Source organism: Schistocerca piceifrons, chromosome 7 (genome assembly GCF_021461385.2).
Source record: "Schistocerca piceifrons isolate TAMUIC-IGC-003096 chromosome 7, iqSchPice1.1, whole genome shotgun sequence".
Taxonomy (NCBI): Eukaryota; Metazoa; Arthropoda; class Insecta; order Orthoptera; family Acrididae; genus Schistocerca; species Schistocerca piceifrons.
This window is the reverse complement of record NC_060144.1, coordinates 367,146,721-367,169,110: the sequence shown is the minus strand read 5'-3', so window position 1 is coordinate 367,169,110 and position 22,390 is coordinate 367,146,721. Positions and strand designations below refer to the sequence as shown.

General features: G+C 41.3%; 1 protein-coding gene across 1 annotated transcript in view; it reads left to right on the top strand.

The window, feature by feature from the left end:
* The window catches only part of LOC124805226 (28S ribosomal protein S30, mitochondrial), a 95,845-nt gene that overhangs the window by 49,185 nt on the left and 24,270 nt on the right, over window positions 1-22,390 (top strand). The window contains exons 2-3 of the mRNA XM_047265725.1: window positions 12,005-12,146; window positions 19,457-19,757. Of these exons, the coding sequence (XP_047121681.1) occupies window positions 12,005-12,146; window positions 19,457-19,757 (443 nt within the window). The remainder of the gene's footprint in view (window positions 1-12,004; window positions 12,147-19,456; window positions 19,758-22,390) is intronic.

Below are 22,390 nucleotides of genomic sequence, written 5' to 3'. Positions count from 1 at the left end.
CCCGGGCTTCCTAATGTACGCGGGGAAGGGATTCCTCAAGACCTATAATTAGTAATACAGGTGCACCTACATACCAGCTGGCAAAATGTTCGAAACACATTCTGAATGAACATCTGGGGAAATGCAAAAAGCACTTTCTTAAATGCATTCAGTTTGTACATTTTGTGTCTGAATAGTAGTAGTAGTAGTAGTAGTAGTAATAATAATAATAATAATAATAATAATAATAATAATAATAATAATAATAATTCCCGTGGAGGCCCGGGAAAAGAATAGGCCTCCGGTATGTTCTGCCGGTCTTCAAAGGTGACGAAAAGAACAAACCACTAATAGGGCCAACCCTCCTTTTAGTGTGATTAGTTGGTTCAGGACAGAACTAAAGAAGCCTCGGACAAGCGCCATCATGGTCAGGGACGACGCTTGAACCCTATGCCCGCCCACAACGGTAAAGACACTGCTAGCCAACTGGAAAATGATTTAAATCCAAATAGAGGTGTTTTGCAGGATATGCTTCCTGCAACCACCCTAGAAGGAAAACAAAGACAGAGGATGAGATGGTCAGATGAAGTTAATCGACACCTCATGTTCTGTTATTACCAAGCAACAAACCTAGGAACCAACACAACTGGACACAGATCACAAGTATACACAACATTTATTACCAGATACCCAGAATTAAAATTTTTAACAGAACAGCGACTAGCTGATCAGATCCGTGTAATAATAAAAAATAACAGGGTACCCAAGTCAGAATTAGAAAACATCAAACAACAAGTACAACAAATACTGGAACAAAATAATGTGCAATCAGAAGAAGAAGAAAATACAGTAATGGACTCAAACATCCCAGAGCAAACAAACAAAGGACAACACGCATCAATTAAACAATCAGAGGAAAACGAAATCTTAACACAGCCACCAGAACAAGCACAAATAGGACACAAGTGACACACATGTTAGATATAGAAGAAAAATTTCTGCTGACATATATAGAAAACAAAGACACAAATACAGACATTAGACCATTCTTGCATAGACCGCCAAATAACCCACAAGTCGAAACAACAATAAAAACTATCAACACAATCATACAACAAAATAAATGAAAACACAACTATGGAAGAGTTACAACTACTGGTTTATATAGGAGCACTCACTACACTAAATATACACACTAGGCAGAGATCAGAACCAACCAACACACAGAAGAAACCCACAAAACCAGCATGGCAACACAGGCTACAGATCAGAATAGAAAAACTGAGAAAAGACATCGGACAGCTAACACAATTTATAAGAAATGAAATGTCAGACAAAAAACGAAAAAGGTTAGGTAAAATCTCACAACAAGAGGTGATAGAGCAATTAGATGAAAAGAAGCAGAAATTACCAGCATTAGCCAAACGACTTAGAAGATACAAAAAAAGTGAAAATAGAAGGAAACAAAACCAAACATTCAACACAAACCAAAAGAAATTTTACCAGATAATAGATAACACACACATTAAAATAGACAATCCACCAAACATAACACTTCTGGAGCAACATATGGTCAAACCCGGTACAACATAACAGGCATGCATGGTGGATACAAGCAGAAACAGACACATACAAGATGATACCACAAATGCCTGAAGTGATAATTTTGCAACATGAAGTCACCCAAGCAATTAATTCTACTCACAATTGGAAAGCCCCTGGAAAAGATAAAATAGCAAATTTCTGGCTAAAGAAGTTCACCTCAACACATTCACATCTAACTAAATTATTTAACATAATAGAGGGAAACATTCCACGTGGGGAAAAATATATCTAAAAACAAAGATGATGAGACTTACCAAACAAAAGTGCTGGCAGGTCGATAGACACACAAACATACACACAAAATTCAAGCTTTCGCAACAAACAGTTGCTTCATCAGGAAAGAGGGAAGGAGAGGGAAAGATGAAAGGATGTGGGTTTTAAGGGAGAGGGTAAGGAGCCATTCCAATCCCGGGAGCGGAAAGACTCACCTTAGGGGGAAAAAAGGACAGGTATACACTCGTGCACACACACGTATGAGTGGCGGCAACTTGAAATTAGCGGAGGTTGAGGCCTGGCGGATAACGAGAAGAGAGGATATACTGAAGGGCAAGTTCCCATCTCCGGAGTTCTGACAGGTTGGTGTTAGTGGGAAGTATCCAGATAACCCGGACGGTGTAACACTGTGCCAAGATGTGCCGGCCGTGCACCAAGGCATGTTTAGCCACAGTGTGATCCTCATTACCAACAAACACTGTCTGCCTGTGTCCATTCATGCGAACGGACAGTTTGTTGCTGGTCATTCCCACATAGAAAGCTTCACAGTGTAGGCAGGTCAGTTGGTAAATCATGTGGGTGCTTTCACACGTGGCTCTGCCTTTGCTCGTGTACACCTTCCGGGTTACAGGACTGGAGTAGGTGGTGGTGGGAGGGTGCATGGGACAGGTTTTACACTGGTGGCGGTTACAAGGGTAGGAGCCAGAGGGTACGGAAGGTGGTTTGGGCATTTCATAGGGATGAACTAAGAGTTTACGAAGGTTAGGTGGACGGCGGAAAGACACTCTTGGTGGAGTGGGGAGGATTTCATGAAGGATGGATCTCATTTCAGGGCAGGATGTGAGGAAGTAATTTCAAGTTGCCGCCACTCATACCTCACCTGTCTTTCAACAACATCTTTGCCTCTTTACTTCTGCCTTGACTGACATCTCTGCCCAAACTCTTTGCCTTTACAAATGTCTGCTTGTGTCTGTGTATGTGCAGATGGATATGTGTGTGTGTGCGAGTGTATACCTGTCCTTTTTTCCCCCTAAGGTAAGTCTTTCCGCTCCCAGGATTGGAATGACTCCTTACCCTCTCCCTTAAAACCCACATGCTTTCGTCTTTCCCTCTCCTTCCCTCTTTCCTGATGAAGCAACCATTTGTTGTGAAAGCTTGAATTTTGTGTGTATGTTTGTGTTTGTTTGTGTGTCTATCGACCTGCCAGCGCTTTTGTTTGGTAAGTCTCATCATCTTTGTTTTTAGATATAAATTATTTAATAGTTACATTGCAGGGCCATACACATTCCCTGATACACTTACACATGGAATAACTTATCTGAAACCTAAAGATCAAGCAGACAGCAAACCCAGCAAAATATCGCCCCATAACATGCCTACCAACAGTATACAAAATATTAACTTCAGTCATTACACAGAGATTAATGACACATACAACACAGAATAAAATTATAAATGAAGAACAAAAAGGCTGTTGCAAAGGAGCACGAGGATGTAAAGAGCAACTGATAATAGAGGAAGAGGTGACATATCAAGCTAAAACTAAACAAAGGTCGCTGCACTGTGCATACATTGATTACCAAAAAGCTTTTGATAGTGTACCCCACTCATGGTTACTACAAATATTGGAAATATACAAAGTAGATCCTAAATTGATACAGTTCCTAAACATAGTAATGAAAAATTGGAAAACCACACTTAATATCCAAACAAATTCACATAATATCACATCACAGCCAATACAGATTAAGTGTAGAATATACCAAGGAGACTCATTAAGTCCTTTCTGGTTCTGCCTTGCTCTGAACCCACTATCCAACATGCTAAATAATACAAATTATGGATACAATATTACTGGAACATACCCACACAAAATCACACATTTGCTATACATGCATGATCTAAAACTACTGGCAGCAACAAATCAACAACTCAACCAATTACTAAAGATAACAGAAGTATTCAGCAATGATATAAATATGGCTTTTGGAACAGACAAATGTAAGAAAAATAGCATTGTCAAGGGAAAACACACTAAACAAGAAGATTACATATTGGATAAGCACAGCGACTGCATAGAAGCGATGGAAAAAACAGATGCCTTTAAATATCAAGGGTACAGACAAAAAATAGGAATAGATAATACAAATATTAAAGAAGAACTAAAAGGAAAATGTAGACAAAGACTAACAAAAATACTGAAAACAGAATTGACAGCAAGAAACAAGACAAAAGCTATAAATACTTATCCTATACCAATATTGACCTACTCATTTGGAGTAGTGAAATGGAGTAACACAGACCTAGAAGCACTCAATACACTTACACGTTCACAATGCCACAAATATAGAATACATCACATACATTCTGCAACAGAAAGATTCACATTAAGCAGAAAGGAAGGAGGAAGGGGATTTATCGATATAAAAAACCTACATTATGGACAGGTAGACAATTTAAGAAAATTCTTTCTAGAATGAGCAGAAACTAGCAAAATACACAAAGCAGTCACTCATATAAATACACTCCTGGAAATTGAAATAAGAACACCGTGAATTCATTGTCCCAGGAAGGGGAAACTTTATTGACACATTCCTGGGGTCAGATACATCACATGATCACACTGACAGAACCGCAGGCACATAGACACAGGCAACAGAGCATGCACAATGTCGGCACTAGTACAGTGTATATCCACCTTTCGCAGCAATGCAGGCTGCTATTCTCCCATGGAGACGATCGTAGAGATGCTGGATGTAGTCCTGTGGAACGGCTTGCCATGCCATTTCCACCTGGCGCCTCAGTTGGACCAGCGTTCGTGCTGGACGTGCAGACCGCGTGAGACGACGCTTCATCCAGTCCCAAACATGCTCAATGGGGGACAGATCCGGAGATCTTGCTTGCCAGGGTAGTTGACTTACACCTTCTAGAGCACGTTGGGTGGCACGGGATATATGCGGACGTGCATTGTCCTGTTGGAACAGTAAGTTCCCTTGCCGGTCTAGGAATGGTAGAACGATGGGTTCGATGACGGTTTGGATGTACCGTGCGCTATTCAGTGTCCCCTCGACGATCACCAGTGGTGTACGGCCAGTGTAGGAGATCGTTCCCCACACCATGATGCCGGGTGTTGGCCCTGTGTGCCTCGGTCGTATGCAGTCCTGATTGTGGCGCTCACCTGCACGGCGCCAAACACGCATACGACCATCATTGGCACCAAGGCAGAAGCGACTCTCATCGTTGAAGACGACACGTCTCCATTCGTCCCTCCATTCACGCCTGTCGCGACACCACTGGAGGCGGGCTGCACGATGTTGGGGCGTGAGCGGAAGACGGCCTAACGGTGCGCGGGACTGTAGCCCAGCTTCATGGAGACGGTTGCGAATGGTCCTCGCCGATACCCCGGGAGCAACAGTGACCCTAATTTGCTGGGAAGTGGCGGTGCGGTCCCCTACGGCACTGCGTAGGATACTACAGTCTTGGCGTGCATCCGTGCGTCGCTGCGGTCCGGTCCCAGGTCGACGGGCACGTGCACCTTCCGCCGACAACTGGCGACAACATCGATGTACTGTGGAGACCTCACGCCCCACGTGTTGAGCAATTCGGCGGTACGTCCACCCGGCCTCCCGCATGCCCACTATACGCCCTCGCTCAAAGTCCGTCAACTGCACATACGGTTCACGTCCACGCTGTCGCGGCATGCTACCAGTGTTAAAGATTGCGATGGAGCTCCGTATGCCACGGCAAACTGGCTGACACTGACGGCGGCGGTGCACAAATGCTGCGCAGCTAGCGCCATTCGACGGCCAACACCGCTGTGCCGTGCGTGTGATCATTGCTTGTACAGCCCTCTCGCAGTGTCCGGAGCAAGTATGGTGGGTCTGACACACCGGTGTCAATGTGTTCTTTTTTCCATTTCCAGGAGTGTACATCGGCTACACCACTGCAATTTCCTAACCACTTCTACAACCCTTTAGATCACATAACATCAACAGATACGAAGAAAGGAAATTGGAAAAAGAAAACACTACATGGCAAGCACCCGTATCATCTAACACAGCCACACATCGATCAAGACGCATCCAACACATGGCTAAGAAAAGGCGATATATACAGTGAGACGGAAGGATTCATGATTGCAATACAGGATCAAACAATAAACACCAGATATTACAGCAAGCATATTATTAAAGATCCCAATACCACAACAGACAAATGCAGACTTTGCAAACAACAAATAGAAACAGTAGATCACATCACAAGCGGATGTACAATACTAGCAAATACAGAATACCCCAGAAGACATGACAATGTAGCAAAAATAATACATCAACAGCTTGCCTTACAACATAAACTTATAAAACAACATGTTCCCACGTACAAGTATGCACCACAAAATGTACTGGAGAATGATGAATACAAATTATACTGGAACAGAACCATCATAACAGATAAAACAACACCACATAACAAACCTGACATCATACTCACCAATAAAAAGAAGAAATTAACACAACTAATCGAAATATACATACCCAACACAACAAAGATACAAAAGAAAACAGGAGAAAAAATTGAAAAATACATCCAACTGGCTGAGGAAGTAAAGGACATGTGGCATCAGGATAAAGTTGACATTATACCAATTGTACTATCAATTACAGGAGTCATACCACACAATATCCACCAGTACATCAATGCAATACAGCTGCATCCAAACTTATATATACAACTACAGAAATCCGTAATTATTGATACATGTTCAATTATCCGAAAGTTCCTAAATGCAATATAACATATACCATACAGTTAAAAGGAAGTCACGCTTGATCAAGGTCCGCGTCACTTTCCATTTTTGACCAGACATAACGTCTGAAAAAAGAAAGAAATAATAATAATAATAATAATAATAATAATAATAATAACAGCTTGTTTAAATCAGCATTTAGTACTCTGCTTTACTTCCAAATACTGCAGTTTAAAGACATATAGCATTTGAGAAGCATTTGTATGTCTGTTATGGAATTGATTGAAGAGCTATAATAATAACAAAGTTGCTCAACTTTGACATCAGCACTTACAAAACCAGAGGGTGCATTCACCAGTGATAGTATTTCACTTAGCACTGTGATTGTGAACACAAGCTTGCAGACTATAGCTATGTGAGAATATAACTTAAAAGAATACAACCATTTCTGTCTATGTCTCTGGGACATCAGGCTTTCTTTAATTTTTTCTTAGTGCATCGGGAGGTGGACCTTTCCCATTCTGCCTTGACTTACTCAACCTCCTATAGTTTGACGGTCCTGCCTGAGGACACTTGAACTGTGCCAGATTTTTTATAGATGGCAGATCAAGTCTGCCTACGAATGAGCTCGGATGTCCCCCGTGGTTGGTCAGCATATGAGCCCATCCATGAGGCCAAAAACTGAGAAGTCTCCTGTGTTTAACATATCATGAAATTTTCTATGATTCCTTGCCAGTTTTGGAACTGTAGTTTTCATACTACTTTATTCTTTGAAAGTTAGTTGAAAAAATTGAAAATTTGTCTATGGAAAAGCATAAATACTTTTACTGAAATGTTTTTGGATTTGTGCCTGTCATGAGGAAGGTCTGCATACTGATGGGATGATCTTTCTCTTGGGAGAGCTCATTCAAATTGTACACATTGTGGAACATTTCCACATGGAGTGAAGTTCTATGATCTCTCAGGTTTGGTCAATGTGATTGGTTATCGCTGTGTTTTCAAGTGTTCAGCCAAGTAGTTGGTTCCATTTTACACTCATTATATTGATGACTGACCCAGCTGTCTTTTTTTTAGGCACTAGGAACTGTGTTCTCAGTGCAGCACAATACATTCATTGTGGACCTGCATATCACTTACAAAGGCACCCGTATTTAGATCCAACATCTTCCAGAAAGAGAGTAACAATCAAAGACTGTGGGAGGGTAGGGAAACCGTAGTTCTGCCAGCTGTCAAGGGTAGTTCTGTGCTCCTAATATCACATGTGGTCTACAAAAACAAGATTTATTATCTTTTGAAAGATGTTGCCTACATATACATAACAGTCAGTCCTAAGAATAAAACCGAGAAGAAGATATTACCGTAACTCTTCAATGAGTCAGGCTTCCTATGTAACACAATTAAGGATCTTAGAACAAGAGTAAATGTGTGATCATGACTACATGATCTTTGCAACACACACAAGGAAGGGATTCCTCCAAGATCCGTGGTTATAATGTAATTGGATACATAAAAAATCTACTCACCAAGTGGCAGCAAGAGAACAGGTATGCATAAATCTCGTCTGATGCAGACCCCAACAATTAGTCTTTCCTTCTCATCCCATCAGGTAATTCTCCCCTGACCCAAGACTCTGGGCAAATTTTCTGAACTCGATCATTTTCTTAAACCTCACCAGTCCTTCACCCCTCTTCCTTCCTCTTCAACCCTTTTGCCAGATGAAGGAGCCACTGAAAGCTTGCAAATTCTAATATCTTTTATATGTGTTCTCCTGCCGCCACTTGGTGAGTAGATTTTTTATCTGTCCAGTTACATTATATTTTCAGAGATTGATTATTTTGGTTGATAAGATCCATAATTAGTAGTATTTCAATGAAAAAAATCAGTTTTTGGAAATATAATGTAATTGGATAGATAAAAAATCTACTCACCAAGTGGCAGATGGAGAACACACCAAAGAAAGGTATTACATATGCAGGCTTTCAAGCCAGTGTATTCTTCTAGCAGAAATGTTGAAGGGAAGGAAGAGGGGTGAAGAAAAAGGACTGGTGAGGTTTAGGAAAAGAGTTACTGTTCAGAAAACTCACCAGAACCGTGGGTCAGGGAGACTTACCTAATAGGATGAGAAGGAAAGACTGACTGTTGGAGACTGCACCGGAAGATATTTCAAAACCTGAGAGCTTAAAGGTGGAAGATTGGGTAATACGCACCGCAGAGATTACTGCTAAAGTGTCCTGCATGAGTTAATAAGAGCTAAAAGCTAAGCGTGTCATATGTGATAGAGATGGGAGGGGTATGGTGAAACATAGAGAGGTCAGAAAATGAAAGATGTATAAAATGGAGTGAAGAAAGGAATGATTACTGTGAAGAAATGCTGAGACCTGAAAAATTAGAAAGAATTAGCATACATGGGTGGCGAGAACCAACATCGTATTGTAGCTCCTACCAGCTGTGGAGCTCTGAGGAACTTGCATCTGGGGGAAGAATGCAGATGGCACATGTAGTGGAACAGGCACCAAGGTCACGACCGTCATGATGTAGTGCATGCTCTGTAACAGGATATTGCATGTTGCCGCACCCTATACCCATCCCCATTCATCCTAACTGATAACTTGGTAGTAGTCATGCCAATGTAAAAGGCTGAACAGTGTTTGTATAACACCAGTCGTTTTCTTCAACCCCTTCCTTCCCCTTCAGTCCTTCTGCCAAAGGAAAGAGCCTCTGAGTCCAGAAGCTTGTGAACATAATACCTTTTGTATGTGTGTTCTCTGGCTGCTGCATGGTGAGTAGATTTTTTGTCCACATGCTTACATCGTAGTTAGTAATATTGGCACACCTACATGCAAAATACATATTCTCAGCAATTATGTGGGGAAGTGCAAACACCACATGTGCAACTCCACTTACTTTTTACACTGCCTTGGTCAATTTTTGCTCAAGGAAAAGGATATTATGGTCAGTTTTAATGTGGTTACCTCTTAAACTTGAGTCTCAGTTTTTGAATCCTTGGAACTGATTGCAAAAGTTCAATGATTGTTTCACTCTTTAGACCTTTTTTCATGTCATGTATTTCTTGTTTGATGTAAAGTATTAGGAGCAAACTGATGGCATGGCAATTGCTTGTTGTGACACATCTATACATGGAACACTTTGAACCAAGTGCACTATAGTTCAGCAGCATCAAACCAATGTGTTTCTATCGACATTTACACATCAAATTTGTGATGTGGCCTCGTAGAACAAAAAACTTGAAAGGTTTATAGAACTTTTCTTATATAAAATTCGTGAAGGAACTTGAACAAGAGGGCCATCCACCTTTCTTCAGTGATAGATTTGATTGGTCATTGTCAGAATCAACAACACTTGTGGAAGCGGTTAGGAGTGAAAAAAAAAGGTCATGTTTCGTTTATTTGCCTTATGCAGACCCAATCTCTGTGACAACTGCTAGACATTACGGAGTGTAGACTTTCTTTGAGTGATTCTGAAACAGTCAGGGCAGAATTGGGTGGCTGGTAAATGCATGTGATAATCAACATTACTTCACTTAGACCTGTTACATACATCCAGATAACCCCACAGTCAGACTCAGTTTCAACCTCAATACGCACAATATTTCTGTTGACAGCAGTGACACTTCCCCTCCTATTGCAACTAACCTCTCTTTGTGATATATGGTCCATGCCTTGCTAAGTATTTTGGAACTTTCCAATTTCTGTTTCAGCCGTCTCTCGGTTTTTAGAATAATTTGAGCTCAACAACTTTCCTGGAGGGCCGTAAAGCCAGGAACTTTGTACAGTCTGATTTCACTCTCTGTGTGTCGACTGGTGAGTGTTCATCACAGGACCTCAAACTGCACTCGGCTTGAAACCAAAGGGCCCTGAGCAACTCTGGGTACGATATAGCAAATTGTGAACTCTGCTTGCTCCTCCTGTGGAAGGCCAGCAGTCTTCCCTTCTTTTGCCAGTCACCTGTATGAGATGAGGATGACCTCAGAACCCAAACGACAGACATTATTCATGACAACATAAGAGAAAACTTGCAGATGACTGCAAGATGCACCCTTAGTAGCCACAGGCAGGACCGTGTCCACATCTCGGATGATGCCTCCCAGCAGACTTACCGAGCACACATTGGATTTCTTTCGAGACCTGGATGTTATGTCCCTAAGGGGCTCCATAATGCATCTAACATTGGAGCTTCTAATAACTAGCATTCCTTTGTCCCTGCTTGCCTGCACAGACCCTGCTGAAGGAGTGGCCTCTATGCCCATTCATTTGAAATAAATGATGTCCATTTGTTGTCTAAGCAGGATGCTAACAACTGTGTAACTGTTCTTTCCAGCATCAAAACTGTCCTAGCCTTCTTGATTGATTTATGAATTTTAATAACCACCATCACTGTGATGTCATGATAACTAATCCCAGTCTCTCTACTGACACTGTTGATAAGGTCAGATCAGTTTGCAACTACAAGATAGCTGATGACCTCATCCCAATTGGGGCATTACATTATATTCTTCATTCTGTTTTGATCTCTTGCAATTTGAAGGAAAATCCTATTGGGTACCAATACAAAAATGACAGAAATGACTTAGCAAATTCACCAGCAGAAAATGCATGTATGTCAAACTATGGCTTTGAATATGAATGTCTGTATGTGGAAAATAATTACATAACTCAGTCAAGTAAAACACCGTGATCAAAGGAAATATATTTTCAGTCATGCAGATTCAAGGAAGTAGCATTAACCGGGTTTTGCATATGACGTTGCCCAATATCACTGGGCTCTCTCTCTTGCTGGGGTTAACCTGTGATATGAGTTGGCTGTGCTGTGATATTATTAGCGTCACCCATATTATGAAATTGTGATTTGTATTCTGACAGCAGATGAATGCTGTGGCCCAGTGATTTGCCTTCTGTTAAGACAAAAAAATTGTGTTTTTTCTGAATGACTAGCCATACTGTTTCAAAGTTGATAGTAGTGTGTTTCAGGTGTTTGGTACATCCCTTCAGTGCTCAGTTAGATATGGTGTTTGTCTTCTTGATTTATGCCTTTTATTAATTAGTCATTATTACTTTTTACATATATTTGAAACAAGAATTATTTCAAATGAAATCTTGATGAATGGATAGAGATATGGATTACAAGTGGTTAGATAATTAGTCAAGGAATGTAACATGACATTTGATAAAGTCAACAAGAATTTTGTGTTGGTTATGATCTGAGATCACTGACCAAGTGCTAGGTGAGACTTTATTGCTGTTTTTCAGACAAATGTTCGAATCACAAAGGAAGTAAAAAAATTACTCCTTGCTGTTGAACTAAGAGTTGTAAAGAATGTAGAAAGTTGTGTAACTATCATTCTCATTTGTTCCGAATGTCATCTGATCGCAGGAAACAAAGAAAAAGTTTATTGTTGTTGGACCATAAATTAAGAAAGACTAAATGTATTATCTGTTGCAGGAGGAAGGAAGAACTGGATGGCAGAAATAATCTGGATGAGGGTAAAATGGAAAATGCAGTTGCAGCCTCTGTAATAAAACAAATAAACAGAATTTTACTGGCAAATTTATCACCTTTTATTCCACATCTTCTAACAGCTCAGGTGAATCTCGGCAACTATTTTGTCATTCGCCCACAATCCCATGTTTTGTGTTCGTGTGTGCGTGCGTGTGCATGTGTGTGTGTGTGTGTGTGTGTGTGTGTGTGTGTGTGTGTGTGTGTGTGTGTGTGTGTGGGCTCATGTGCGTGCATGCACGTATGTGTACGTGTGCATGTTTTGTTATGTTTCCTGAAAAACTAGTTCAATGCAGCCACCTTCATCAGGGAGGCAGCACTGATCCCCCCTGCAGTGTTTGAGGTGGAGAGGCAGGAAAGACTCTCTCACTTTTAGGTTGCTCATTCTATGTAGACAGAAGTGCAGCACCCCTTTGCTTAAAAAGAAGGGGTGAGGGGGCGGGTTCTCCTTCCATGGAAAAGTGACAGCGAAACAAATTTGAATGCAATAGCTCCTGTCTTCCTTTTTGTGAACATATCATCTTGGGACTATTTTACTAAGTTTGTGGACATTCTCATCCTAAGGCTCTTTTCCTTGGTAACATGTCAGTTAGTTCAGAATTGTGGGAAAACTACTTTTGTGGGGGAAATTCACATATCAGAATTACCAGCTCATTAATTATACGTGCAATCAGCCTGTGATTGTGGTTATTTGGTATGTAATCTCTTCTACAATTTGAATTTGTGCTTGGATTTAATATTAATTAAATATTTTGTAACTCCTCTGTAGAAAAGCTGGGTAAAATGGTCGTTGTAAGCTATCCACATGTGTGAGAGCCAGAAAAGCCTCTTCTTAAAGGGAGGTATTGAATCAAATTGGGAGGGGGGTGGAGGAAGGAATTTATTGCCCAACTTGACTAAAACAATAAATAGGTTGATGGTACATATCCTGAGGCAACAAGGAGTCATTGATTTTGTAATAGTGGAAGGAGAGAGAGAGAGAGAGAGAGAGAGAGAGAGAGAGAGAGAGAGAGAGAGAGAGAGAGAGAAGAGAGAGAAGAGAGAGAGTGTGAGTGTGTGTGTGTGTGTGTGTGTGTGTGTGTGTGTGTGTGTGTGCGCGCGCGCGCGGGGGCGGGTGGGCGGGCGCACGCACTTATGTGCATGGGGGCCAGAGAACAATGCTTGACTACAGGAAACAGATTCAAATGGATGAAGCAATTATGCAGATACGAAGAGGCTTGCACAGTATAGATGTATGTGGAGAGCTGCATCAAACCAGTCTTTCGACTGTAGACCTCAGCAACAACAGCAGGAATTGCTAACCTTATTCCACAATCGTCAGTGTCAGCCTCTGCTGCTGGATGAAGGTATATTACAACACTAAGATGTTGTGGCTAAGTAAACCACTCATGATTGAGAAATTAGTCATTGTAAAATCCCCACTACCAATGTCCCGTGAAGAGCTAGAGCTTCAGCAGTGAACTGTAGAAGAAAAAATGGCTGGAGTCTTCCAGAATTGGGGAAAGAGCTTACACTAAATATATCCATCACATCCACACAACACTGCTATTACAGTTGCTAGTATTCAAGAGGCTTCAGAACCACCATAGCATGATTAGCTTCGGTCATGGCTGAATTGAGAAATATATGCATTACATTGAACTTACGTGATCTACTGTTAGATCTGCTGATACTTCAGTATGAGCCGGCTTCAATAATGTTGTTATGCAAAAGAAGTAAAAGGTATATACTTATACATGTTTCTAGTGATCTTGGACCTCCACCTATATTATAGACTTGTCAATGAAGCATTACATTGTAGTGAATTTGGTAACAAGTTGTAAACTACTTAACTGATTGCAGTATGTTATTACTTATCAGTGAAATAGTGCTGGCTATATAAAATTTCTTACATGAGATTTAAAGAGAACTCTGAAGCAGTCTCAAGCAGTATAGGCTGACAGGTGCAACGAAAACAAATTACTACCGAAGGCAGTGTGCGCATGCAACCCCCACCCCCACCCCCACCCCACCCTCCCCACACACACACCTAAATGCGCCTGGCTGCAGCCATAGTGACACTGATTGTTTCGAAGTAGTTGCTTAGGTAGACGAATGTGGAGGGAAATCTTTCTTGCCAGCACAAGGTCCTCTGAACAATGTAGATGAGAATGATCCTTCCAGCATCTCTTCTGTCCTTATAGTCCCCTTCCCATGTTAAAATGCTTTAATGTTGTTGTTGTTGTGGTCTTCAGTCCTGAGACTGGTTTGATGCAGCTCTCCATGCTACTCTATCCTGTGCAAGCTTCTTCATCTCCCAGTACCTATTGCAACCTACATCCTTCTGAATCTGCATAGTGTATTCATCTCTTGGTCTCCCTCTACGATTTTTACCTTCATGCTGCCCTCCAATACTAAATTGGTGTTCCCTTGATGCCTCAGAACATGTCCTACCAACCAATCCCTTCTTCTAGTCAAGTTGTGCCATGAACACCTCCCCAATTCTATTCAATATTGCCTCATTAGTTATGTGATCTACCCATCTAATCTTCAGCATTCTTCTGTAGCACCATACTTCAAAAGCTTCTATTCTCTTCTTGTCTAAACTACACTCCTGGAAATGGAAAAAAGAACACATTGACACCGGTGTGTCAGACCCATCATACTTGCTCGGGACACTGCGAGAGGGCTGTACAAGCAATGATCACACGCACGGCACAGCGGACACACCAGGAACCGCAGTGTTGGCCGTCGAATGGCGCTAGCTGCCCAGCATTTGTGCACCGCCGCCGTCAGTGTCAGCCAGTTTGCCGTGGCATACGGAGCTCCATCGCAGTCTTTAACACTGGTAGCATGCCGCGACAGCGTGGACGTGAACCGTATGTGCAGTTGACGGACTTTGAGCGAGGGCGTATAGTGGGCATGCGGGAGGCCAGGTGGACGTACCGCCGAATTGCTCAACACGTGGGGCGTGAGGTCTCCACAGTACATCGATGTTGTCGCCAGTGGTCGGCGGAAGGTGCACGTGCCCGTCGACCTGGGACCGGACCGCAGCGACGCACGGATGCACGCCAAGACCGTAGGATCCTACGCAGTGCCGTAGGGGACCGCACCGCCACTTCCCAGCAAATTAGGGACACTGTTGCTCCTGGGGTATCGGCGAGGACCATTCGCAACCGTCTCCATGAAGCTGGGCTACGGTCCCGCACACCGTTAGGCCGTATTCCGCTCACGCCCCAACATCGTGCAGCCCGCCTCCAGTGGTGTCGCGACAGGCGTGAATGGAGGGACGAATGGAGACGTGTCGTCTTCAGCGATGAGAGTCGCTTCTGCCTTGGTGCCAATGATGGTCGTATGCGTGTTTGGCACCGTGCAGGTGAGCGCCACAATCAGGACTGCATACGACCGAGGCACACAGGGCCAACACCCGGCATCATGAGGTGGGGAGCGATCTCCTACACTGGCCGTACACCACTGGTGATCGTCGAGGGGACACTGAATAGTGCACGGTACATCCAAACCGTCATCGAACCCATCGTTCTACCATTCCTAGACCGGCAAGGGAACTTGCTGTTCCAACAGGACAATGCACGTCCGCATGTATCCCGTGCCACCCAACGTGCTCTAGAAGGTGTACGTCAACTACCCTGGCCAGCAAGATCTCAGGATCTGTCCCCCATTGAGCATGTTTGGGACTGGATGAAGCGTCGTCTCACGCGGTCTGCACGTCCAGCACGAACGCTGGTCCAACTGAGGCGCCAGGTGGAAATGGCATGGCAAGCCGTTCCACAGGACTACATCCAGCATCTCTACGATCGTCTCCATGGGAGAATAGCAGCCTGCATTGCTGCGAAAGGTGGATATACACTGTACTAGTGCCGACATTGTGCTTGCTCTGTTGCCTGTGTCTATGTGCCTGTGGTTCTGTCAGTGTGATCATGTGATGTATCTGACCCCAGGAATGTGTCAATAAAGTTTCCCCTTCCTGGGACAATGAATTCACGGTGTTCTTATTTCAATTTCCAGGAGTGTATTTATCGTCCATGTTTCACTTCCATACATGGCTAAAGGCCATACAAATACTTTCAGAAATGACTTCCTGACACTTAAATCTATACTCGATGTTAACAAATTTCTCTCCTTCAGAAATGCTTTCCTTGCCATTGCCAGTCTACATTTTATATCCTCTCTACTTAGACCATCATCAGTTATGTTGCTCCACAAATAGCAAAACTCCTTTACTACTTTAAGTGTCTCATTTGCTAATCTAATTCCCTCAGCATCACCCGACTTAATTCGACTACATTCCATTACCCTCGTTTTGATTTTGTTGAGGTTCATCTTGTATTCTCCTTTCAAGATACTGTCCATTCCATTCAACTGCTCTTCCAAGTCCTTTACTGTCTCTGACAGGATAAAGGTTTTCAGCATATCATGAGTACAGTTGGTGACCCACTCTATATTTTAGCTTGAAACAGTAATGCAGTGAAAAGTGTGTTGGTGCCTTGTTTTGCACTAAAAACAAGGTACCTGGAAAAGTTACAAAATTTCCATTGCCATCATAATACTCAAAACAAACAACAGATGATTACAAGTTCACCCTGTAAATGTATTGCAGCTATCTGATGGGGAAAAAAATGATTAAAATTGGTAATGGCAAGAAACAGTTAAATGTTTTTAAAAGATGTCATCAAATTAGTGGTTGGTAATTTCAAAACATGTGTTATCATGCAATCGTCATAACCTCAAAATGTTATCTACTGACAAAATAGCTTTTTGCTTTATTTCATTCTTATTGGTTTTGAATGTTTTTATTCACCAGGTGCACATTTTTACAGTTAATGATGAAACAAAGTAAAACTGTAAACAAAGCAACAGCAAATTATTTTATAGTTTGATTTGGTATTGGTATCATTTGTGAAAATATGTGCATTTTCTGACAAGGGAAATGAAAGAGCCTGAAACTGGTAAACGATAATAAAATAAATTTTAAAACCTAACAGGTAACTGTTGCTTTAACTCTTTCCTAAAGACAATGTTTTACATTCCCCAAGTTAAAAAATCTTTTCACATTTAAACTGTCACTACTTATACAGTCACTACTTATACAGGGTGTTTATAAAATGAGTGTAAATAAAAATGTGAGGGCTGGTAGACTGGGTCAAGCAAACAACTTTCACATAACAACCCATGGCCATATACCTTAGTAAGAGCAGACATTGCCTGCAGAGGGAGTGACTGTTAAAACTAAGTTTTAGAAAGCAGCCACAAGTAGCATTGTATTTTTCATTACCTGTTTCGCTCTTCAAATGAACAAGAGCATCATCAGAACATACAGTTTAAAGTTGGCTGACAGCATTGAATATTGCATTTAAAGTTGGCAGACAGCTCTAAAGGTTAAACTGGCTGTACTGTAATACTTAAACTTACGTTTAAAGTACAGTAGTAAATGATGAAATTGACAGCACCAAAGATGAAATTGGAAGGAGCACTTTCTTTGGGAGGAAAGGGCGACATGCACTGCACTCATGCGTCAGCGGGTGGGAATGCTCTCACTGCTCAATGGTTATATATTCAGTGGTTTCTAAATCCTCGGGTGCCAGAGGCATGCATTTTCACTGTCATCCACAGACCCCCAGGAGAGACTGGTGCACTTGAGGTGAGTTGTCCACTGACAAGGTATTGGAATGGTGCTGTTGCATTTATGCCATACATTGAAACTCGACACATTTGTTTTGTGATACAGGTGCAAAGGCCGGTTTTACGCAGTCACCAACACACACTGTGTACACCAGAGCTCAAAGAGGATGCATTAGCAGTGCTGCAAAACGTGCCCTCAACAAACTCACAGTGTGTTGCTCGAGAAATGGGTGTAAACCATTCCATGGTCTGTTTCACTCTTACTGCCTTCAGAAAGCTCCGACCCTTAATCCAGAAGATGTTAGACATCGCATTGACTTCTGACAGTGATTTGTGCAATAGTGTGCCATTCAACCTGAATTCCCATACTTACTTTTTACAGATGAGGCATCCTTTACAAATGAAGTTGTGTTCAACAGCCAGAATCAACAAACACGGGTTTGGGAAAATCCTCATACTGCTTTTGTTTGAGGTCACCAAGAGTGCTTTGCTATCAGCGTTTGGACAGGTTTGGTAGGCAATAATCTGATTGGTCTTTATATGCTCTCCAGATGACTGAACACAGACAGGTACTTAAACTTCGTAAGGGAAACACTGCCAGAGCTTTTGGAACGTGTCCCACTCAACATGCCATAGTGCATGTGGTATCAACATGACTGTACATCTGTGTACTTCCCGCATGCGGTGCGAAATCATTTGGATGAGACCTTTGGTGAGAACTGGATAGGGCATGGCTTCCACATTTCCCTGACTTGATGCCCCTTGATTTTTTCACCTGGGGCACCTGAAATCTGTTGTTTACGAAATATCTATCGAGATGGATGAAGACACTGATAGGATGAATTATGGCAGCCTCTGATGCAGTCTCCACTTTATCAGGGGTGTTCGAAAGGGTGCAATGGTCAGTTGGGCACTGGTGCACAGCATGAATTCAAGAATAAGGGTGTAATTTTGACAGTTTTCGTAACTGTTTGCAAATAAAGGTCATGAAACGTAAACACTACCTCTCTTTTACCTTCATGTCACAAAGAAATTGAAAATGTTGTCCGGCAGACATGCTACAATGTCAACTTGGATGATGGGTTGTATGTGTACCTTCTAGACAGCGCTCAATGCTGTTAAGTGATGCCTACTGCCAAATGCTAAGGGATGGAGATGTAGTTTGCTATGTGACAGTTGTTTGTTATGACCCACTCTACTATCCCTCTCATTTATTACATTCATTTTAGAAACACCCTGTATATAGACTGTGAGATTAGAGGATTATTTTTTACAATGAAAAGCTTTTTTTAGAAGACTAACAGTGGTTTCAAAACCACATCCAGATTGTTTTTGATAATTTGTAGGAGAAAGGCTTATATTATACATTTTTTGTAATTCCCAGTTTACTATTTTATGTTTGTGTACAGTTTATTAATTATCTGACTGGAATGCACTCCAAACTTTTGACAGGAATCCAAAGCCTGAGTGGAATAATTTTCATATATTGTTTCACAATGTGTATATCAAAGCTCATTTGTAACTGACTTTAATTATTAGTTACATTTCTCATATAAATGCAAGTGATCAGGCTATGTTTAAAGATTTCCATCATCCTCAAAAATCCTATTAAAGATCAGCTATATGTACTCGTAACTGCAGTTGTAACATAATGATATACTACACCACAGTTAAATTGAAAAAAGTTTATTTGAGATTAATGCTTTTATTTTAAATGAAAATGTAATCTTGTTTCAGACATAACTTCCCGTGGCTACTATAGAGACTCAAATGTTTCAGGTTGACTTTGAACCTCGTGTAGAAGCATTTTGGTTCGTTGGAGGAATGGAACCAAGTAGACGACAACGTAAAGGAAGAGAAGGCATGAAATTTCTTACTAAGGAAGATGTGGAAAGGCCAGCTGATAGGCCGGTACAGTATCTTGGCTCACCAGTGCTACAACTGAGGCATGAACTTCCATTGCCAGTCGTCAATACTGGGAGACTGCAACCAGAAGGAGTCTCATCTATAGAACATTTTCAGTTTGATCCTAGAGTCTTAGGTTATGGCTTCACCCATCGGAATGGTACTACTATACCAGGTAAGTGACATATCAGTACCTTTTGGTGGAATTTATATTACTGAAACATATGGAGAGAAAATAAGCTTAAATAGGATTACTCATATGTTTCTTCTACATTGGAAATTCTCACCTTTTTTGTGCCATTGCTTGCAGCTCATGGTAAGTGTAACAATTAAAATAATTGTCATAAGAAATCAAACTGTGTTTGAAATGGGAAAATTAGACAAAAATTATCATTCATGTAAAATTTTTTGTGCAGTGGCTTTTCCATAGGTGGCTGACATACATCACTAACTCGCCAAACTGTAAGTGAAACTGCTCTTTACATGGAAGGTGGAAACCACTCCACAAAGAGTGTGTGGTGCTAAAGTCAGTGCTCTCAAGACACAACTTAAAAGATATGAGAGTGCAGAAGTTGTACTTAGTAACCAGTGTAGTCTGTGAACATTATTCTGACTGGGAAGAAATCACATATGGTGTTCCACAAGAGTCAGTTTCTGGTTCACTGTCGTTCCTCATGTGTAAAACGAACTTCTATATAATATACAACAAGCAGAATTAGTTATTTTTGCAGATGACAGTAGTATTGTAATCAATGCAAGCATACATGCGGAAACAGAAGAAACAATAAACAATGTTCTTAAAAGTATAATTGAATGGTTTCCTGTGAATGCTCTCTCTCTCTCTCTCTCTCTCTCTCTCTCTCTCTCTCTCTCTCTCTCTCTCTCAGTTGTAAAAAGACACAACATATTCAATTCAGTGTAACACATGGTGAGGAAATAATAAATGGGGCAGAAACTTCAAAAGCCTTCGGTGTTCATGTAGATGAGAATTTAAACTGGAAAAAGCACATTTTGAAACTCCTAAAACAACTTAGTTCACCCATGTCGGGACTTAAAATCATTGCAAATCTTGAGAGACAAATCAGTAAGTTGACATATTTTTCATATTTGCATTCAGTAATGTCATATGTGATAATGTTCTTCATTGCTCAAAAACGTACTGTAAGAGAAATATGTGGTGCACACCCATGACCATGTTGTAGAAATCTGTTTAAGAAGTTGGGCATTCTGTTTACTGTTCAGAGTATAATTTTTTCCCTAACAAAGTTTGTTGTAAATAATCCATTGCAGTTCAAAAGGAACATTGATGTATGTAATCACCATATCAGAAGCAAAAATCCATATTAAGGGTATCTTAAGCATAGAAAGGGGTGAAGAATGCTGCAACAAAAATTTTTGATCATTTATGAAGTGATATAAAATATCTGACAGCTAGCAAAGTAAAATTTGAAAAGAAACAAAAAAACTCTCCTTGGCAACTCCTGCTGTTCTGTAGAAGAATTTTTATTACTGTAATGGTGTAAAAAGATTAGTAACTCACATTTGTAGATACTTAAAAAAAAGCTCTTTATAAATGCTCTGCATGTAGCCATATTTAAAAATTAAGTTGTGGTCTTAAGTTGTGTGTGTAAAATGACTCATTCCACATCAATACAATTTATCTTGTGGATGATCCATGGAACATGAAACTAACTACAGTCTATTCAGAATGACAAAGAATTTACCATGTCAGTCATCATCATCTTGGACAGTTTCCAGCCAGGAATTATAGTCCCGATCTTCAAGAAAGGGGATAAAAGGAGATGTGAGAACTACAGAGGAATCACCCTGCTATGCCACTGTGGAAAAATCTATGAAAAGATGCTGGAGAAGAGAATAAGAAGCAGTATTGAAAGTAGACTGCAAGAGGAGCAGTACGGTTTCAGACCGGGAAGATCAACAACGGACCTCATATTTGCGGTAAGGCAACTGCAGGAAAGGCACTATGAGTACGGGAAGGACTTAATCATGGCCTTTTTGGATATTGAGAAGGCGTATGATAGTATCTGTAGGGACAAGCTCTGGGATGTGCTGAACGCAAAAGGGATAGATGAAGAGATTACACGAAAAGTCAGAAAAATGTATGAGGGAAGTGAGAGTTGTGTGAAAGTGGGGATGGAACGTACTGCATGGTTCAAGCTGGAAAATGGGCTGCGACAGGGAAGTGCACTTTCGCCTTTATTGTTTATTATTGTTATGGATGAAATCCTACAGCAAGTATCAGATGCAATTGGAGATCATAAAATGAAAGCAGTGTTTTTTGCCGATGACCTGATGTTATGGGGAAATTGCGTGAAGGAGGTGCAAGAGCAGTTAGATGCATGGGAGGCAACGGCAGCACAATATGGAATGCATTTCTCTGCAAAGAAAAGTGAAATAATCGTCACAACAAGGAAGAAGAATAGGCCAAATGTGGATATAACTTGTGGAGGGGAAAAACTACAAGTGGTAGAGAACTTCAAGTACCTGGGAAGCGTGATTGAAAGTAAGGGGGGAAACGCAATGGAAATAAATGAAAGATGCAGAAAAGCAGGGCAGTTCTACAAATGCATTAGGGGGCTTATTTGGAGCAAGGAGGTGCCACAGAAATCCAAGGGAATTATATACCGAACCTACTTTGTCCCCATATTGACATACGGAAGTGAGACATGGGTAATGCACAAAAGCGACAAAAGTAGAATACAGGCTAGTGAAATGAAGTTCCAGAGGAGCAGGTTGGGTGTAACAAGACGAGACAGATTGCGAAATTTGTATGTGAGGGAAAGACTA